We start from the raw sequence: 21,896 nt of genomic DNA, 5'->3' as shown, positions 1-21,896 counted from the left end.
AACATAACAATGCATATGAGTGAGCAAAGTAGAGAATAAAGCAAAAACAGAACAATACATAGCACCCCAAGCCTGCCCGTCTCCAGTGCCCAATTAGATAAGGGGCAGATTGGTAAATACATGGCATAGTCACCCCTACTGATGTAGTAAAGTACTTGCAGTTGATCTGAACGTAAAATGAAAGTCACAAGTAACGAAACAAGTACTCAGCAGGTGTTGGAGTCAAATATGATAGTCAGGCACCATGCCAGGGACAAAGTCCCGTTCTCCCTTCATCTGACGCCATGCATGGGTAGAGCAAGGTTCCCGGGTTGATGGACTCTTCGTTAGGCTGGGAGGATACCTGGGATCCCTGGATGTTGCAGTTTAAGCCCTGCAGAATCTGCCCGGACCAGCCTTCCACACTTGTTGTAAGTCGATGTTTACATGCTTTATCCGGCAGGTCTCGCCGGACTTGCTTTGCGGTCGTTCATCGCGGTGGGTGGCGTGATTGTACATAGCTTGACGTTGCCGCCATCTTGTAGGGTAGGCCTTGGGGGTCTCGCGCTGCCTGCTCTATTTCTTCTATTCTCGGCCAGGGTGATGCTTGATGTAAGCAGATGGGCATGTAATTCTCCTGGTTCCTTCCTCTCAGTAGCTGGGCAAATAGAGCGGCTCTAATTTGCAGGCAAGTTGGGTTAGGTGTTATGCGCCGCCGCCATCTTAAATTGAAGGCCTTTAACGTTCGGCACCACCAGTTTATTCCGCAGCCAGCTCGGGTCACAGTGGGGACCGGGATGACCCCCCCGGTCCAGAGGGGGGGGGAAACGGGACCGGCAAGCCCCCAACCTTTTAGCGTGTGGTAGTGTGGTAAGGAGACAGGGCAGCGGCCGTCCACCCCGCTCCCTCCAAAGTAGGCCGCAGCCTCCGAAGTCTCGTGCTTCCCGTGGGGGGTCCGAAACTCCCGATCTCGGTGTCCGCTACCTCTCCCACAGCTAGGTGAGTGTTTTTAAGCTCCGTTTCGGTAAGAGTAGGTGCCTGTTGTGGCTCAAAGGCCCGGTTTAGCCGGAGCCCCTCCGACATGCGACCGGTCAGCATGGCGGCCCGGCCCCGCCCCCCCACACTCTGTGTTTAATGAGTTACTATATTACTCCATCACTCACTGTATTTAATACTCAATCACACTCTGTGTTTAATGAGTTACTATATTACTCCAGCACTCACTGTATTTAATACTCCATCACACACTGTGTTTAATGAGTTACTATATTACTCCATCACTCACTGTATTTAATACTCAATCACACACTGTGTTTAATGAGTTACTTTATTACTCCATCACTGACTGTATTTAATACTCAATCACACACTGTGTTTAATGAGTTACTATATTACTCCATCACACTCAGTATTTAATACTCCATCACACTATGTGTTTAATGAGTTACTATAATACTCCATCACACACTGTGTTTAATGAGTTACTATATTACTCCATCACTCACTGTGTTTAATACTCAATCACACTCTGTGTTTAATGAGTTACTATATTACTCCAGCACTCACTGTATTTAATACTCCATCAAACACTGTGTTTAATGAGTTACTATATTACTCCATCATTCACTGTATTTAATACTCAATCACACTCTGTGTTTAATGAGTTACTATATTACTCCATCACTCACTGTGTTTAATACTCCATCACACTCTGTGTTTAATGAGTTACTATATTACTCCATCATTCACTGTATTTAATACTCAATCACACTCTGTGTTTAATGAGTTACTATATTACTCCATCACTCACTGTATTTAATACTCCATCACACACTGTGTTTAATGAGTTACTATATTACTCCATCATTCACTGTATTTAATACTCAATCACACTCTGTGTTTAATGAGTTACTATATTACTCCATCACTCACTGTATTTAATACTCAATCACACTCTGTGTTTAATGAGTTACTATATTACTCCAGCACTCACTGTATTTAATACTCCATCACACTCTGTGTTTAATGAGTTACTATATTACTCCATCACTCACTGTGTTTAATACTCAATCACACTCTGTGTTTAATGAGTTACTATATTACTCCATCACTCACTGTATTTGATACTCCATCACACTCTGTGTTTAATACGCCATCACACACTGTGTTTAATGAATTACTATATTACCTAATCACTCACAGTCTTTAATACTCCATCACACTCTGTGTTTAATACTCCATCACACTCTGTGTTTAATGAGTTACTATATTACTCCATCACACTCAGTATTTAATACTCCATCACACTCTGTGTTTAATACGCCACCACACACTGTGTTTAATGAATTACTATATTACCTAATCACTCACTGTATTTAATACTCCATCACACTCTGTATTTAATGAGTTACTATATTACCCCATCACTCACAGTCTTTAATACTCCATCACACACTGTGTTTAATGAGTTACTATATTACTCCATCATTCACTGTATTTAATACTCAATCACACTCTGTGTTTAATGAGTTACTTTATTACTCCATCACTGACTGTATTTAATACTCCATCACACACTGTGTTTAATGAGTTACTATATTACTCCATCACACTCAATATTTAATACTCCATCACACTATGTGTTTAATGAGTTACTATAATACTCCATCACACACTGTGTTTAATGAGTTACTATATTACTCCATCATTCACTGTATTTAATACTCAATCACACTCTGTGTTTAATGAGTTACTATATTACTCCATCACTCACTGTGTTTAATACTCCATCACACTCTGTGTTTAATTAGTTACTATATTACTCCAGCACTCACTGTATTTAATACTCAATCACACTCTGTGTTTAATGAGTTACTATATTACTCCAGCACTCACTGTATTTAATACTCCATCACACACTGTGTTTAATGAGTTACTATATTACTCCAGCACTCACTGTATTTAATACTCAATCACACTCTGTGTTTAATGAGTTACTATATTACTCCATCACTCACTGTATTTGATACTCCATCACACTCTGTGTTTAATACGCCATCACACACTGTGTTTAATGAATTACTTTATTACCTAATCACTCACAGTCTTTAATACTCCATCACACTCTGTGTTTAATACTCCATCACACTCTGTGTTTAATGAGTTACTATATTACTCCATCACACTCAGTATTTAATACTCCATCACACTCTGTGTTTAATACGCCACCACACACTGTGTTTAATGAATTACTATATTACCTAATCACTCACTGTATTTAATACTCCATCACACTCTGTATTTAATACTCCATCACACACTGTGTTTAATGACTTACTATATTACTCCATCACACACTGTGTTAATGAATTACTATATTACTCCATCACTCACTGTATTTAATACTCCATCACACTCTGTGTTTAATACGCCACCACACACTGTGTTTAATGAATTACTATATTACTTAATCACTCACTGTATTTAATACTCCATCACACACTGTGTTTAATGAGATACTATATTACTCCATCACACACTGTGTTAATGAATTACTATATTACTCCATCACTCACTGTGTTTAATACTCCATCACACTCTGTGTTAATAAATTACTGTATTACTCTATCACACACTGTGTTAAGTGAGTTACTGTATTACTATATTATTACTCTATTATTACTCTGTGTTAATGAAGTATTATTATATTATTACTATAGTATTACTCTATTATTACTCTGTGTTAATGACGTATTACTATATTATTACTATAGTATTATTCTATTATTACTATATTATTACTCTGTGTTAATGAAGTATTACTATATTATTATTCTGTGTTAATTAAGTATTACTCTATTATTACTCTGTGTTAATGAAGTATTACTATATTATTACTATAGTATTACTCTATTATTACTCTGTGTTAATGAAGTATTACTCTATTATTACTCTGTGCTAATGAAGTATTACTATATTATTACTATAGCATTATTCTATTATTACTATATTATTACTCTGTGTTAATGAAGTATTACTATATTATTATACTGTGTTAATTAAGTATTACTCTATTATTACTCTGTGTTAATGAAGTATTACTATATTATTACTCTATTATTACTATGTTATTATTCAGTGTTAATTAAGTATTTTTGTATTATTACTCTATTATTACTCTGTCATTACTATGTGTTAATTAATTATTTTAATTTATAACTATGTTATTACTATGTGTTAATGAAGTATTACTCAATTATTATTATTACTACTCTAGTATTATGTTGTTACTCTGTGTTAATTAAGTATTACTCTATTATTACTCTGTTATTATTACTCTATTATAACTATATTATTACTCTATTATTATTACTATATTATTACTCTATTATTATTACTCTATTATTATTACTGTGTTATTACTCTGTTATTAGTACTTTATTATTATTACTCTATTATGATTACTCTATTATTATTACTATATTATTACTCTATTATTATTACTCTGTTATTATTACTCAATCATTACTATATTATTACTATGTTATTATTACTCTATTATTATTACTATATTATTACTCTGTTATTATTACTCTATTATTATTATTACTCTATTATTATTACTACTCTATTAGTATTATTACTCTGTTACTATATTATTTTTCCTATATTGTTATTACTCTGTTATTATTACTCTATTATTACTATTATTATTACTCTATTATTACTCTATTATTACTCTATTATTATTATTATTCTATTAGTATTTTATAATTATTATTACTACTGTATTATTATTACTCTATTTGTATTATTCTATTATTACTCTTACTCTATATTTACTCTGTGTTAACAAAGTATTTTTATATTAATACTCTATTATTACTATATTATTACTCTATTATTATTACTATGTTATTACTCTGTGTTAATGAAGTATTACTCTATCATTTCTCTGTTATTATTACTCTATTATTATTACTATATTATTACTCTACTATTACTGTATTATTACTATATTATTACTCTATTATTATTACTCTATTATTACTGTGTTATTACTCTGTTATTATTACTTTATTATTATTACTCCATTATTACTCTATTATTATTACTCTGTTATTATTACTCTGTTATTATTACTCTATCATTACTATATTATTACTCCGTTATTATTACTCTATTACTATATTATTACTCTGTTATTATTATTACTATATTATTACTCTGTTATTATTACTCTATTATTATTGCTCTATTATTATTATTACTCTATTATTACTATATCATTACTCTATTATTATTATTACTCTATTATTATTATTACTATATTATTATTTATCTATTATTTTTTACATTATTACTCTATTAGTATTACTATATTATTACTCTATTATTAATATTATATTAATATTATATTATTATTCTAGTATTATTATTAATCTATTATTATTATTATTATATTATTATTACTGTATTATTTTACATTATTTTTATTATATTATTATTATTTTATTATTATTATATTATTATTATTATTATTATTATCATATTATTATGATTATATTATTATTATTATTATATTATTATGATTATATTATTATTATTATTATTATATTATGTTTTTATTATTATTATTATTATTATTTTATTATTATTATTATAATTATTACTCTATAATTATATTATTATAATTATTATTATATTATTATATTATTATTACTACTCCATGCCAGCTCAAGGCTCAGGAAGGAGGCTTGTTTAGGACACGCCCATTTCGGTGACGTCACTCATCCTGGCAGCAGTGACCGGACGGAGTCTCCCAGCTTGGAATGAAGGATAGCGCTAGGCGAGCGGGCGCCGGATTCTGATTGGTCGGTTCTGCACACGTGATCTGTCCGGTTTGCAAGCTGGCGTTCTAGGCGTCGTGGAGGCAGCTTGGCGGCGGAGGGACACGGCTTCCGGCTCGGAGGGAGAGACAGGCGGAGGGACACGGCTCCCGGCTCGGAGGGAGAGACAGGCGGAGGGACCCGCCGCGGAAGGAGAGACAGGCGGAGGGACACGGCTCCCGGCTCGGAGGGAGAGACGGGTGGAGGGACACGGCTCCCGGCTCGGAGGGAGAGACAGGCAGGAGGGGTGCATGGACTGAGGCTGCTTCCTGGGAGAGAGAGAGCTGCCCGCACCCCGGAGACTGCACACTGCCAGCAGCATGGGTGAGTGACCTGGTGAGAGCCTGGTACTGGGAATAGGGAGAGGGGCTATGCCAGGGCAGGAGAGGGGCTATGCCAGGGCAGGAGAGGGGCTATGCCAGGGCAGGAGAGGGGCTGTGCCAGGGCAGGAGAGGGGCTGTGCCAGGGCAGGAGAGGGGCTGTGCCAGGGCAGGAGAGGGGCTGTGCCAGGGCAGGGGAGGGGCTGTGCCAGGGCAGGAGAGGGGCTGTGCCAGGGCAGGAGTGTGAGGGGTGTACAATGTCAGAAGGGGGAAGGGTTTGCCAGGCAAGAAGGTGACAATGGCACCAGAGCCGGAGATGTATGCCAGGGCAGGAGGGTGAAGGATATCCTAGGGCAGGAGGGTGAGAATTGTACCAGACAGGAGTGGTGTGCCAAAGCTGTAGAATGAGAAGTACCCAGGTAGTGAGAGGATGTTTATGGTTCACATGCCATGCTTGGGCAAACACCTCATACTGACAGAAATAAACTTCACATGTGTATTTATGTGTGATCAGGGGTTTCTGGCTTAAGGGCCCTGTCCTGGGTGAATGCATTGTTTTACTGTAGGGCACCCTGTCTCAGTAATCAGTAACTTTCAGTTTAGTCTGTCTGTAGGACCCCTGTGCCAGTTAATGGGGTGTGGGTAGGCCACCTCAATACTGATCAATAACTATTGTGGTGGAGTCAGACTTGTCTGTTGAATGCAGTGTCAGACAAATGTACTAAACCTTGTACCAGGCAGTGGAGACCACTGAAGTGTTCATTGTTTGATGTGTTGAGGGGATATTCCGGCCTGTAATAGGCGCATATGTCTCTCTGTACACACCTTTACCCCATGTGGCAAGTAATGTACTCACTCAGTTCATTTTCAGCCTGGTCTCTCTTGAGGGGACCTAAGTAACTGCTAGAAGATCAGGATAATAATATTATAACAATGTATTAATATGCTTAAGCAGTTCGCAGTACCTCTTTTATGCAAACATTTGTTTTCTATTACATATGCACATCAGATGTGATTTCTGAGTAGCTTCTGGGTACCAAGAACATGCCATTAACCTGTTTGAATGGGAAAGTCGTGACTGATGCATTAAGCACTGAACGATTTACCATTTCTTGCCATGACATTGTACCGTATCTAAAAATATAAATGGATTGTGAATTGCTCTCTCCCGTGGCTCACTATTTGGATAATGAGTTTTTTTATAAAGGGAATACAGTCCACATCTATATCTGTATAGGCTGTGAAAGAGAAAAACTAATGTTTACGTGGGTATTTTGTCAGATAAAATATGTATAGGCCATTTAAGTCAGGACTATGATGCCTGTTGAATACAGGGCATTAAAATAGTACGCCAAAAACATTTTGGGATTGAAAAATTATTTTCTTCTTCAGGCACAACTCTGGGAGTAAATTGCCTTATAGTATGTAGAATCTTGTAGCAGATAAATTAAAGGAATATTATATTCCTTTATTTTATTAAATTCCTGACCTTCTAATGTTAAAACACCATCCAGCCCCCCCCTAACACCCTTACATCTAGTAAAATCTTACCTTTATTCCAGTCTGCTGCTGGGTCTGCCTTCTTGGCTGACATCATCAGATGTGTTGATCACAGCCAATCACAATGCTTTCCCATAGGATTGGCTGAGAGTGTGAAGCAGAAAATGGGGACAGAGCCAGCACAAGCCAAACACAGCCCTGGCCAATCAGCATCTCCTTATAGAGACGAATAGCATCAGAAGTTCAGTGTCTCCATGCTGAGGGTGGAGACACTGAATGTCAGTCACACTGTCCCCAGGAAGCACCTCAAGCAGCCATCTGAGGAGTGGCCAGTGAAGTTATCACTAGGCTGTAATGTAAACACTGCATTTTCTCTAAAAAGACCGTGTTTAATGCAAAAAGCCTGAAGGGAATGATTATACTCACCAAAACAAATGCAATAAGCTGTAGTTGTTCTGGTGACTATAGTGTCCCTTTAATAAATATTGAATTACTAGGGCATAGTGCATAGATGTCTTTTTGGTATACCACACTAGTTTTCTGTGCCAGGTGATGATGTTAGGACATACTCAGGTAATCATTCTCTTCTTCTCTATCAGAAAACGATACCAGTGAGGTGCTCTGTCTCGAAGCACCAATTATACTACTTCTAGTTCTAGTGTTTGTTTTTGTTCAAACATGTTTTGCTAGGTCCTAACTAATGTTTATGCAGTATTTAGTCTGTTCCTGCTTGCTCACTCAATTCCTGTAATGTTATAGATAGGAATTTACAGTTTCCAGCTTGCTATGCAGATAGGTTAGAATTATATCTAACACATCAAGGGACTTATAATTGAGTTTCTCAGCAACTGTTACTTGCCAAACATGTTGCACATCAAAAGGATATCGACAAAATAAAAAGGAGCCCTATGACAATATATATAGTTTATACACATTTCAATAAATAACTTTTTTTTCTCCACACCAGTTAAGCATCTATAAAAAAAAAAAAAAATGCATAAAAGTCAGGACAACAGATTTTTATTTTTTTTTTAAATATATAACCCTTTCCAAAATCCTCCATTCTGCCCTTATTAATTGATATGCTGTGGAGAGTGTGCGTATCTTAAAATCATTCGACTTTGTACAACCGATTTAAGCCAAATGAACTAAAATCCCATCCACTAAATTGATTTGTCGGTTCATTGTGAATTAAAGGGACACTCCAGGCACCCAGACCACTTTTGCTCATTGGAGTGGTCTGGGTGCCAACTCCCACTACCCTTAACCCTGCAACTGTAATTATTGCAGTTTTTCATAAACTGCAATATTTACATTGCAGGGTTAACTCCACCTCTAGTGGCTGTCTACTAGACAGCCACTAGAGGTCACTTCCTTGTTTCTAGCACAGGTTTCCTGTGCTAGAGCGTCGCTGGACGTCCTCACGCTGTGTGAGGACCTCCAGCGTCGCTCAAAAGGCCATAGGAAAGCATTGAAATGATTTTTCAATGCTTTCCTATGGGGAGACGTAATGCGCATGCGCGGCATTTCCGCGCATGCGCATTAGGTCTCCTCGGCCGGTGAGCGAGATTAGTCTCGCCCACCGGCCGACGTAATCACTAGGAGGAGCGTTGCGGAGGCGGAGACAGCGGCGAGGGACATCGCCGCTGTCCCAGGTAAGTGACTGAAGGGGTTTTTACCCCTTCAGTAACTGGGGATTGGTGGGTGGGAGAGAGAGGGACCCTCCAGTGCCAGAAAAACGGATCGTTTTTCTGGCACTGGAGTTTCCCTTTAAGATGTGGTTTAGATACAATGATGCAGTTAGTGACTCTATTACAGAATGTGTGTCAGAATGTCTGTTTGTTGTTCCTGTATAGCTACAATACATGTAGCAAAATAAAACAATATTAACAGGAAATGTGAGGGTTTAAACATTAACAATGTGTTGTGGTTACCCAACAGTCTGCTTCAAAATGAGGGCCAAATAGCTCAAAATCACTGCCTGAATCCAACTACATTTCTATTTAAAGGAACACTATAGTCACCTAAATTACTTTAGCTAAATAAAGCAGTTTTAGTGTATAGATCATTCCACTGCAATTTCACTGCTTAATTCACTGTCATTTAGGAGTTAAATCACTTTGTTTCTGTTTATGCAGCCCTAGCCACACACCTCCCATGGCTATGATTGACAGAGCCTGCATGAAAAAAAAACTGGTTTCACTTTTAAACAGATGTAATTTACCTTAAATAACTATCTCAATCTCTAAATTGAACTTTAATCACATACAGGAGGCTCTTGCAGGGTCTAGCAAGCTATTAACATAGCAGGGGATAAGAAAATCTTAAACAGAACTTGCAATAAAGAAAGCCTAAATAGGGCTCTCTTTACAGGAAGTGTTTATGGAAGGCTGTGCAAGTCACATGTAGGGAGGTGTGACTAGGGTTCATAAACAATGGGATTTAACTCCTAAATGGCAGAGGATTGAGCAGTGAGACTGCAGGGGCATGTTATATACACCAAAACTGCTTCATTAAGCTAAAGTTGTTCAGGTTACTATAGTGTCCCTTTAAATTGAACTGTTCTCAGCTCATATCAATATACCGTTTAGTGAGAAGGTCACTTAATTTTAATATATCGTGTGTTGTGTAAACTTCATTCTTGTCTACTGTCTATATTGTGTTTTTTTTTTTCTGACAGGTGCATCTGTATTGCTATTGAAAAGGGATTGTGTTTACCAATGAAACATAGGATTATGATGTGCGTCTGTTTTCCCTTTTCTAGTTGGGAGATTTAATGGCCTTTTTGTGTAAAGATGTTTGTTCTTTGTCCCAATCATTTTATTTGTAAATACTGTTGCCAAAACAGTTTCTCTTCCAATAAGTGTTCTGGTGATAGTTTGAAGAGATGTGCGAGGCAGCTGTGTGCATTGGCACCCAAAGCATAATGCAGAGGAAATGCTTGTGCAAAGATCTAATTTTAGGCACGCTAAAATCTACAAGGAAATTGGTAACATTTCTGCGCTGAAATAGTCGCAAGAAACCTGTATTGTGCAACATCTAAAAGAGCCAGCAGTGATTAGAGTTACAATGGTAATATATATGGAATACAGAATGGAAGCTTTTTGAACATTTTACAGACTATGGTTAAGCCTGCAGGTTGGGGTGTGAAATTAGACGTTTTAGTTAATGGTGCATTAAAATCCCCTCTTTGTATATTTTAAAGCTGAGGTTCCCAAAAGGTAGATCCCCAAATGTTTTAAAACTACAGCTTCCATGATTCTTTGCCATTCCTAAGGCATGCAGTGTATCATGGGAGTTGTAGTTCTACATCTGGGGCATCTACCGTTTGGCTACCCTTGTTAAAAGTATTGTTTGCATTTCCAGGAATGATGTCAGGGGAATCTGAAGATGGCTACTGACAGCCATTAAGCATTTTCTTTTTGCAAATGATCACAAATTATGGGATAGATCCTGGGATTGCTATTTCTTGTAATGTAGATATTCATAGATGACGTAGACATAAAATGTTTATATATGGCCAATAAGCAATGTCTGGCAGTGTGATATTAGCTTGAAATCTTATAGAGCTATCATTCTGCTAATCATTCCTTTAGTGTGTTGTATAAATTACATTACTGGAGAGACACCTTCCATTTACTGTAAGATATGATAGCAATACTGAAGTAGAAAATTACAGATAACTTACTTTCATCTTGGTTTTATGAGTGTCACTTGTGTATACTATGCATGTAAGCAATGTGATGTGCAACTTCTATACCACACTACGGTCTCTTAATTCATTTATCATAGGTGGTTAACTCCAGTCTTGTTTCTTCAGTAGTGTGTACAAGTGTTTAATATTCCAACGCAGTCAAAAAAAATTCCTAAGACACCGTAGAGACTACCTTGATTTATGATAAAGCCTCAAGCTGGCAAAACTGAACAAACCGCAGAGCTACCGCCATCATGTTTTACTTCCGCAGCCGTCGCTAGCGATGGATCTAGGGATCTGGGATTATCTTTCTCATTGCAGAGGAGGTCTCGCATATCAGTGTCGTGCTCTTGTGCATTTGCAAGAGCACAGCGTTTTGTTGGGCACCTGGCAGATGAAATGTCAAGTGTAACTCACCTCTGTTGTATCCCCAGGGCCATCACATCCCAAGCTTCAATGTCACCATTGCTGGTCTATGCAAAATATGCAAAGACCCCAGTAAAAAAAACGCTTTAAAAGAACCAAACCGTACCAGGAGTGCAATGACATCCCCCATTGAAAGTCGCAAAAGCCATAATCTATGACTCTGGATTAATTACCTCGTTAAAACGGTACAGACAGAGTGTTTGTTTTTCTTCAAAAGTTCAAAAGTGCTGAATTTAAGTTTCTGCCTAGTAGAGTCAGGCCATCAGGGAGCCAGGCTGCCCTTTTCAATTATGGTTACTTTGCTTGAGTTTAAAGTGAAACGTTAAACACCATAACCACTTCAACTCATTGAAATTGTTTTTGCATAGAGTCCTTTGGTGCCATACCCGGTTCCATTGTTAAACCATTTACGCATGTTATAACAATGAATCCGGTTCACTTGGTGCCCTCACGCTGGCCTCCTCTGATGAAGTGGATAAGACTGTGTTACGCTCTGCCTTACACCATACCAAATCATGCCAGCAATGGCAAGCAGTGATAGGCTGAGAGTGCTTGGTTTACACAGAATGCAACTTCATCTTAGCTGTTAGGAAATGATCTAATAATAAAACAAAGGACACAGTTTGGGGACTCCAGGCACTATAACCACTTTAATGAGGTGAAGTGGTTATGGTGCCTAGTGTCCCCTTATCTGATAGGTTGTCTTTAAAGGAACATCCCAAGTACCATAACTACTACATCAAAAGCCCTTTTTCTGTTTAATTCATTTTTATGATCTTCATAATTTAGCGGGGCCACAATTGGAAAAGGGGCAGGACTTTGGGTTCTTGGAGACACTGTTCCCCATTGTTTTTTCTCCATACTGCATGCTGCTTAGTGTCCCTTTAACGTTTTATAGACAAGCTTTCCAAATACAGATTCTTTTAGACTAAGAAAATATTTCCTTGTTTAAAAATATTGAGTGCTTGCAGTACTTGGGGAAAAAAGCAGATTGCTTATCTTTGCTTTTGTGTTTGATACTGTTTGTGCAGTCCCCAAAATGTTATATCAAAGCCGCACTTTTCATACTTGGAAGAAAAAAATAAAGCCTTATTAACCTGCCTGAAACTGGAAGGACATTGCTGGTATTGGAACTGCGTTATATAATTGAAGAGGATACAATACCTGGAATTCCCTGGTGCCATTCTTCCATTCACTATTTAAAGGGACACTCCAGACCCCTAAAGCACTTTAGCTTGATAAAAAGCTTTATGTGTAAAGAGTTTTTTTTTTTTAATTTGCAGATTTCAATAGAAATTGTCATTTTTTTTAAAATTAAATTATACTGGTTACACCCCCTGGCTTTTCAAGCAGACACCAGGTCCTGTTACTTCCGGGTTTGGTTAAATTATTTGCACTAAACTCGAGGCAGCAATTGCCCAGAGCTCCTGCCTAGCTAAGACTTCCCAGCAGCTTGAGTAGCAATAGGTGGCTGAGAGTGTCAGGTGACTGCATTTAGCCTATCATCTCACCCATTGCTGGTATGAATTGGTATGGCTCAAAGGATGTGTGTAACCTCTGCTTTAGCTGCACCTCCAATGCGGGCGGGGCTATGGAAAGCCAGGAAGCATCATTCAGTGTTAAACTGCTTATATAAGGTTTAACGGTGAATGGAGGGACCGTGCCAGGAGACTCGATGAGATGAAATGGTTATAGTGCATACGGTGTCCCTTAAGGAAGATTGCCTGATGGAATTTCTGAACTGAGGGGTAGTTTAAGCAGCTCTACTTTTATTACAGAGTTTGTCCTTCCAGTGTATGAAACTGTTTTTCCCGCGGTTATTGATAAGTGAAATCATGACTGCCTTTGGCATTTATAGGCCCTAAAATACTGAGCGCCATGTAAATTGAAGCTAATTAACATCAGCAGTGCCGTTGTTAGCAATGACGAATGGATATTTGTTATCCAAGAAATACTTATTTTACTTTTTCACCAGAAATGTGTTTTCTTCTTAAAGGGATAAACCGATGACTCTCCCCCTTTAAATGGAAAAACCATACTGAAGCATTAAGAGGCACTGTCACTAGTAAGATTTTTGTACAATGAAATTGTATAGGATGATATTCCTACTAGAGGGTACTTCTGAGTGACCTGTTGACAATATACGCCTGGGTCTGAGCAAGACAGGTCTCGGTCAGCTTTTGACAGGCAGATAGCATACATGATTCCTGCACTTATGTCCATCGGTGGTGATTCACCCTCTGTCTTCGCACTTGCAACGCCGGCATCAGCCGGTGGGAGGCAGACCCCTAATGTGCATGCGCGTTGACCGCCACGCTCGCATTAGTACCAGCCGATGACCAGCATCAGGCGATCAAGTGTCGTCTAACCATCCTGAAGCCCGTTGAGTGGCTGTCTGGAAGCCACTAGAGGTGGAGTTAGCTCTCCAAGATAATTATTGCAGTTTATTATAATTACAATTGCAGGGTTAAGGGGCCTGGGACACTGCACCCAGACCACTCTATTGAACTGAAGAGGTCTTGGAGCTTATAATTTCCCTTTAGGCAAAAAGTCAGGGGTCTTATAGACCTTTCATTCAATGGATAAAACGTAACAATTTCATTGGCTAGTATATTATCTCTCTTTTCCAGGTCCATGACATGAGAAGGTGAAGGATCACAAATAGCTAAGTTAGGCTTAAATATCTTTCCATAAAAAAACCATGTGCAGTGGTTTGAGCACTGGCATTTGTACACAGTATTTCCATAACAGTTAAAGACCATAACAGTCAAGACCTCTGACTAAAACTGCTCAGAAACGTCCTTGTTGGTTGAGTGACTGCAAAAAGAGATCTTGGAAAAATTAAATTGCTTGCCAAATAGTATTTTTTTTAAATACTGTTTTATGTATATTTAAATGCTGTATTGGCATTATTCATTAAAGGGACGCTATAGTCACCCAGACCACTTCAGCTCAATGAAGTGGTCTGGGTGCCTGGTTCTTCTAGGGTTAACCCTGCCTGCTGTAAACATAGCAGTGTCAGAGAAACTGCTATGTTTACATTTGGGGTTAAGCCAGCCTCCAGTGGCTGTCTTCTGGATAGCCACTAGAGACGCATCTGCGACACTAGAGGCATATTATGCCTCCATCACGCAAAGCGTCCATAGGAAAGCATTGAAAAATGCTTTCCTATGGACACTTTGAATGTGCGCGCGCGGCACTGCCGAGCATGCGCATTCCGCTGACGTCAGATGGGGGAGCTGACGTCGGCAGGGGAGGAGAGGTAAGGGAAGAATGTGAGTAACTGAAGGGGTTTTAACCCCTTCAGTACCACGGGAGGGGGACCCTGAGGGTGGGGGCACCCTCAGGGTACTATAGTGTCAGGAAAACCGATTTTGTTTTCCTGACACTATAGTGATCCTTTAAATGGAGCACAGATTCAGTCTGGAGCCTCCCATTAAATGTTGCCTTTGTACTGGCTCTCTCGCTCTCTCGCTCTCTTGCTCTCTTGCTCTCTCGCTCTCTCGCTCTCTCCAGTGAAGTGAGGTCATTGGAAGCAGTTTGCCTGTAAAATGCTTTCAGAAATCAAACTGTCCTATGGCCTGGACACCAGATCATAATTTCCTTCACTGATCCTCGATCTGGTGAATACCCTGCGCCCATCCTATTTATGGTCTCTGTTTTGTGTTTGTTCAGTCAGGTATACACTGTTACAATAACAGCTGACAGGTTGTTGGTTTTTTTTTTCTTCAAAAGTCTCCTGCATTTTGTTGACTTTTTGCAGTGAAAGCTTTATACATGCCAAAACATGTTGGATGTCTTAGGAATTCATTATGCGGCTTCACAAGCGTATCCCTTCACTGGAGTATTTTACGGACAATGAATCACTTGGACACCTTTTTGAAATTAAGTCTGCGCACATACATAATGAGTACACAAGCTCTGTGCTAGTCCCATATGTATATGAGAGAATGGATTGGCTGAAAATGTTTGGTCACTTAATTAAAGGGATAATCCTTGCACTAACACAACTTAAAGGGACATTTCACTGCAGTAGTTATAGTGTCTGGAGTCCTTGACGTTGTCCTTACATTCACTGTTAAACATTGTTTAACTGACCACGAGAGTCCTCAGCAGTCCTCTGTGTGTTTCTTGGGTTAATGAGGAAGTATTGGCCTGAGCAGTAATACTCTGCTGTGATTTGCTGAGAGTTTCAACTGGCTGCTTTCAGGCTATCACATGGCCCATTGCAGGTCTGAATCAGTATGGCTATAAGGAAGTGTGTAATCTGTCTTAGCTGTACCTTCAGTAGTGGGGGGCCAAGGACCCAATGAAATGGTTATAGTGCCTACAGTGCTCTATTTTTCAGAAAATTCAATTCCCTAATTTTCACATAACATTTTCTTTAATTTCAGGTTACGTATGCAGCAAAGCCAATGAGAGATCAGTATGAACTGAGCTGCGGACATGGCTCTAACCCACTGTTATCTCATTATCTACCTCTTTCCATATAGCACTGTGAAGTTTTCTTTGAAATGCTATACAAATAATTCTAGGTAATGGAAGCTGGTTTGAGAAAATGAGTTAGAAGGCAAGAAAATATACACAGTGGTACAACCAACCTGATGGACAATAATCATAGGGTTAAACACTACAGTGGACTAAAAAGTCCAAAAGAAACTGGGTATATGACAATAATACCCTCAAATAAAATATCTGTGTATTTCAACAAATATGCCTCAGGTTGATTGGACACATAAGGACCTATACATTTGCTACAGAGGTGGAGTAAACACTATGTAACCACCCAAAGAGCTGTTTGTAAATTTGTCCTTATAATGTAGCCAACGAATAGGTGGCTAAGCCTTCAAAAAGCAGATTTAAAAAAGAGAATAAGACAGGAGAAGGCTGTGAGCTGCCTATATGAATATTTGAACCATCCATGCTGCCATAAACATGTCCTATGTGCCCCCCCCCCCCCAAAGTATGAGCTACCCTCACATAAATCTCTGCAAAGTCCCTCACAAAACTACCACAAGTGCAAAAACAAATGTGCAGCGAGTTAAAAGAAAATAGAAAGAAAGCCCAACGCGCTTTTCGGGGCTGCTAAAGCGCCTTTGTGTGGGGCATATTTTCCTGCCTTATAACTCATTTTTTTCAAACCAGCTTCCATTACCTAGAACCCTCCTCCCCCCCCCCCCCCCCATCACCCATCTATATCTGCTGTTATTTATGTCCTTCTATATTATAATCTAATAAATTGTGTTTTTATCTACTCAAATTTAAAAGGGCCTTTCTGTGTTTTCTGGACTGTAAGTCCATTGGTCATTCTTGTGTTCCTTTTTCCTGTAACCATTTAGCAGTATCTGAAGACTGTTAGTATAAATGCCTTTTTTTTGTTTTTGGTTTATCCTCTAGTTCCATAGCCTTTCAATGTGATTACAACAAAAACAAAGCCCTGATCACATGACATTCTGTTTTGTAAATACTGATCTCGTCAGGGACTCTGCCTTATATATACCCTCTGCCTTATACACGTTTGTTCAGACAGCTTTGACTGTTTAAATTGGTTGATAGCCATGTCCTAGTTTCCACTCTGTGGCTGACTGGAACACTTAAAATAGCTTTTAAAGGGACACTCAGAGCACATACACTCTGCAGGAGACTGCCGTTTTGATGGTGAAAGAAGGTTTTCACTAAAATGTGAGATTTTAACAATTCTAAGTGAAATTAAAATAATAACCAGAAGCGTATTCCCCAAACCACCTAAATGCAACCGCCACGGCATGCACAAACGGCAAACCAAACGGTTTACCTAATAAATGCAATTGTCATTCTCAAACAAAGGTGATGTGTGGCCAAAACATCACCTTTTTTCTTTGGCGTTTTCTTAAAGGATCTGTGGATTTAAAGCTAAATAAAGCTCAAGACCTGGAACAGATCAACATCTCTTACATTGAAGGCTCTTTTGATCTATTTTTTAAAATGTGAGTGGCGTTTGGAGTATATAATTAACGATTACCTTGCTGTACATTTTTGCATTTCTTGTGCCATTTCTTCCCTGGCAGGATTACCCCTATTCTTGTACATTAATATTTGTTTAAGATCATTTTGAGGAGGTCTTTGGGGTCTCTACAAATGAAAGGAAGTTATTCATTTAAGTGTCATAAAAACTGCACTTTCTTCACTGGAGCACTTTAAAATATTGTGAGTCAGTTTTTACATTCTATTTCAGTATTTTAGACTGTAGTAGATACATTTGGAAAAAAAAAAATATTCTAATCACCTGTTTCCTAGTGAGCTTCTTTGGCCTGAAATGGTTTGCATGCAGTAGTACCCCAGTGAATTCCTTTGTGTGGGTAACAGTGGCAGACAGTGTCTGCCTGTACCTTCACGCTGAAATATGAACATTTATTACAGGGTTGGATGATATATATCAACCGAATCACCAGATTTTAATTTAAATAATTAGGGCCTTGCTGTACTTTTAGTCTTTTACATATGAAATAATTTACCTTTTTAAAAATTTAACTTGTTAAAATTTAAGTATTTTTAATTAATTAGTAGTTAATATTTATTAAAGAATCCGGTTGGGAAGCGTAGAAAAATGGCATTAGGGCAAGTTCACTACCTAGCAAACGTGTGATCACAGGTTCTGTTGAATCAATCTAATTGAAAGACAGAAACAGTTGGCACTTAAGTACTTAACGCCACTGAATCCCAATTTTGTACCTATTGTTACGGCTCTAACAACTTTCAGTCTACCCTTTCCAGCTTTTCTATTTGGAAAGCAATTCCGTACAATCCCTCCACTGACTTTGTGGAAATCAGCCAACTTTCAAGACTCTCAGCAGTGGGGCAAGGGTGATTGGAAAACAATAAAGGCTAACTAGCTACACCTGTGTGAACAATTTAGTTTCAAGAAGAACACCCTTCTGACAATTGGATTTCTGATTCCTCCTCTTGTTCTACTGACTGACTTGATACTAGGAGATGGAGTGCCAATGACATTTAAGTTGCAAGCCGTAATAATTCAAATATTTGATCAAAAAAGTATTTTTGTTGCCCACTATGTGCATTAAACTTTAATGTTGTTAAACTTTAGGAAATTGGGATTTAGATCAGTGAATTGGATTATGTTATTCAAAGGTTTAGTAACAGTCAACTTAAAATGTGCATCTAAGGTACAAACTAATTACTAGATTTATGGGGACAGGTCCCCTTCACTGAATTAGACCTTATTATTTTAAATGATTAATGAAGCTCTCATTCCCCTCCCCCCATTATAATTATTTTAATATCGAACAATAATAGACTGCACGATTGCAAGTCATTTATGCACGAAGCATAGTGTCTCTCGTTTTTGAAAAAGAATTGTGATATAGCAGATATATATCGTGACTATCCGATATAATTATTTATATAAATATCATGATATTTTCCAACACTTATTTATTATCCAGAATAAAAGTTATTGCCTTCTATTTTTAACACAGGCTTAAAAGGTTTCTAAAATGACATTTAGAGATTTTTATTTTTGAAGTGCGTTGCATCAAAAAAGGTGGAGTGTTCAAAATCTGTTCTGGTCTTCCCAGTTTTTTCCTTTTGAAACATATCCTTTGTTATTAAAGGATTAATACTGTTAGGCGTGATTTTATAAACCTATCATTCTCTTGATGTACACTATGCAGAAATGTCTTTTGTATCCCAATATTTATAGATAACCAGAATCAAACGGTCAGGCTGACTTCTCCTTCTGATACACATATTGATACTTTCTTCTGAAACATATTCATTTTGGCAGATAGTTTGTCAATTGTGAGAGTCGAACTGCACTCCTCCAAAGGTCATAGTGCCGAGTGTTCGCTAGAATGCCGATGCCCATTTGAGGATGTCTCTTACACATACACTACATCTCATTAAATATCTTTACGCTCTCCCCCCATTCTAAGTAGTCAAAACTTTTTTGAAGATAGCATCCACCGAGCACCGCTTTCCGCCTCCACTAACACTGGATGTTTCTAAGTTGGAGCTTGTGTTAGCACGTGTGAGCATCTCTCCGGCATGGTGCGTTCCGTGATATGTAGACTAGAGCGGCGTTTTAAGTGTGGACTTGATAAAGTGCATGCTAGCATTTAATGCATAGGTTGTTGTGGCTATAGTGCATTGTAAGCCATTTCTACTACATGTCAAACAAGCTTCACCTTTGCAGTCATGCTGCCTCCAAGGGAGAAACTCATTACATCTGTCAATAGCACTCTGTGCACAATGACGACATACATAGTTTTTGTATAGACATAATTTTACAACATGAAAGGAGGCTTCATATTTGCATAACTCTCTTTACTGAAAATCTCCAGCAGCAAAATATTCGCTTCCTGTCATTACTAAAATTAAGATTATTAGTACACTAAAGCTAATATAATCTTCAATTTTTCCAGGTGTGCTGGATGTGTTTCAAGTAGAAATGCTGCACGTCAGTGGAGGCTTGTCCTTAGAGGCACTTGAACTAGTGCCCCCACCAGTCTTTGTACTTGGGGAAAAAATATTTGCAGTAGTTTGGAAACAAGAATATACCGTATATACTCTAGTATAAGTCGAGTTTTTCAGCACGTTTTTTGTGCTGAAAAACCCCAACTTGACTTATACTCGAGTCAATGTCTGTATTATGGCAATTTATATTGCCATAATACAGACTGGGGGCTTGCAGGGAGCGTTTACTTACCTCTCCTGCAGCTCCCTTCTCCTCCGCGCCGGTCCGGTCTGCTCCTCTGTCAGCTCCCAGTGTAAGTCTCGCGAGAGCCGCGGGGGTCATAGCGCGGCCGCGAGACTTACACTGGGACTTGCAGAGGGAGCTGACCGGACCGGCGCGGAGGAGAAGGGAGCTGACAGCAGCTGCAGAAGAGGTAAGTGCTTCCTGCCAGCCACCTTCACTGAACTGCCAATGCCACTGGACCACCAGGGAGTGAGAGCCCCCCTCCCTGCCATGTATCAAGCAGGGAGGGGGGGACGAAAAAAATAATAATAATAATAATAAAATAAAAAATAATACAACAAAATTATTAAAATAATAAAAAAAAAATAATAATAAAAATGCCCACCCCCCACCAAGGCTCTGCAACACACACTGCATTCATACACACACACACACACACACACACACTGCATTCATACACACACACACTGCATTCATACACACACTGCATTCATACACACACTGCATTCATACACACACACACACTGCATTCATACATACACACACACACACACACTGCATTCATACACACACACTGCATTCATACATACATACACACACACACTGCATTCATACACACACACACACACACACTGCATTCATACACACACACACACACACTGCATTCATACACACACACACACACACACACTGCATTCATACACACACACACACACACACTGCATTCATACACACACACACACACACTGCATTCATACACACACACACACACACACTGCATTCATACACACACACACACACACACTGCATTCATACACACACACACACACACACTGCATTCATACACACACACACACACACACTGCATTCATACACACACACACACACACACACACACTGCATTCATACACACACACACACACACACACACACACTGCATTCATACACACACACACTGCATTCACACACACTGCATTCACACACACACACTGCATTCACACACACACACTGCATTCATACATACACACACACACACTGCATTCATACACACACACACACTGCATTCATACATACACACACACACTGCATTCATACACACACACACACACACACTGCATTCATACACACACACACACACACACTGCATTCATACACACACACACACACACACACACACTGCATTCATACATACACACACACTGCATTCATACATACACACACACACACACACACACAAACACTGCATTCATACACACACACACACACTGCATTCATACACACACACACTGCATTCATACACACACACACACACTGCATTCATACACACACACACACACACGCATTCATACACACACACACACACACTGCATTCATACACACACACACTGCATTCA

The 21,896-nt window shown here is 38.8% G+C and overlaps 1 protein-coding gene across 1 annotated transcript in view; it reads left to right on the top strand.

Annotated features, from left to right (window-relative positions):
- Positions 1 to 5,806: 5,806 nt before the first annotated feature.
- CD2AP (CD2 associated protein) overlaps positions 5,807 to 21,896 on the top strand; it is a 118,153-nt gene continuing 102,063 nt past the window's right edge. Inside the window, exon 1 of the mRNA XM_063442050.1 lies at positions 5,807 to 6,191. Coding sequence (XP_063298120.1) covers positions 6,188 to 6,191 — 4 coding nt within the window. The 5' untranslated portion in view covers positions 5,807 to 6,187. The remainder of the gene's footprint in view (positions 6,192 to 21,896) is intronic.

Source organism: Pelobates fuscus, chromosome 2 (assembly GCF_036172605.1).
Source record: "Pelobates fuscus isolate aPelFus1 chromosome 2, aPelFus1.pri, whole genome shotgun sequence".
Taxonomy (NCBI): Eukaryota; Metazoa; Chordata; class Amphibia; order Anura; family Pelobatidae; genus Pelobates; species Pelobates fuscus.
Note: the sequence above shows the minus strand (reverse complement) of the source record. Positions and strands in the feature narration are given on the sequence as shown.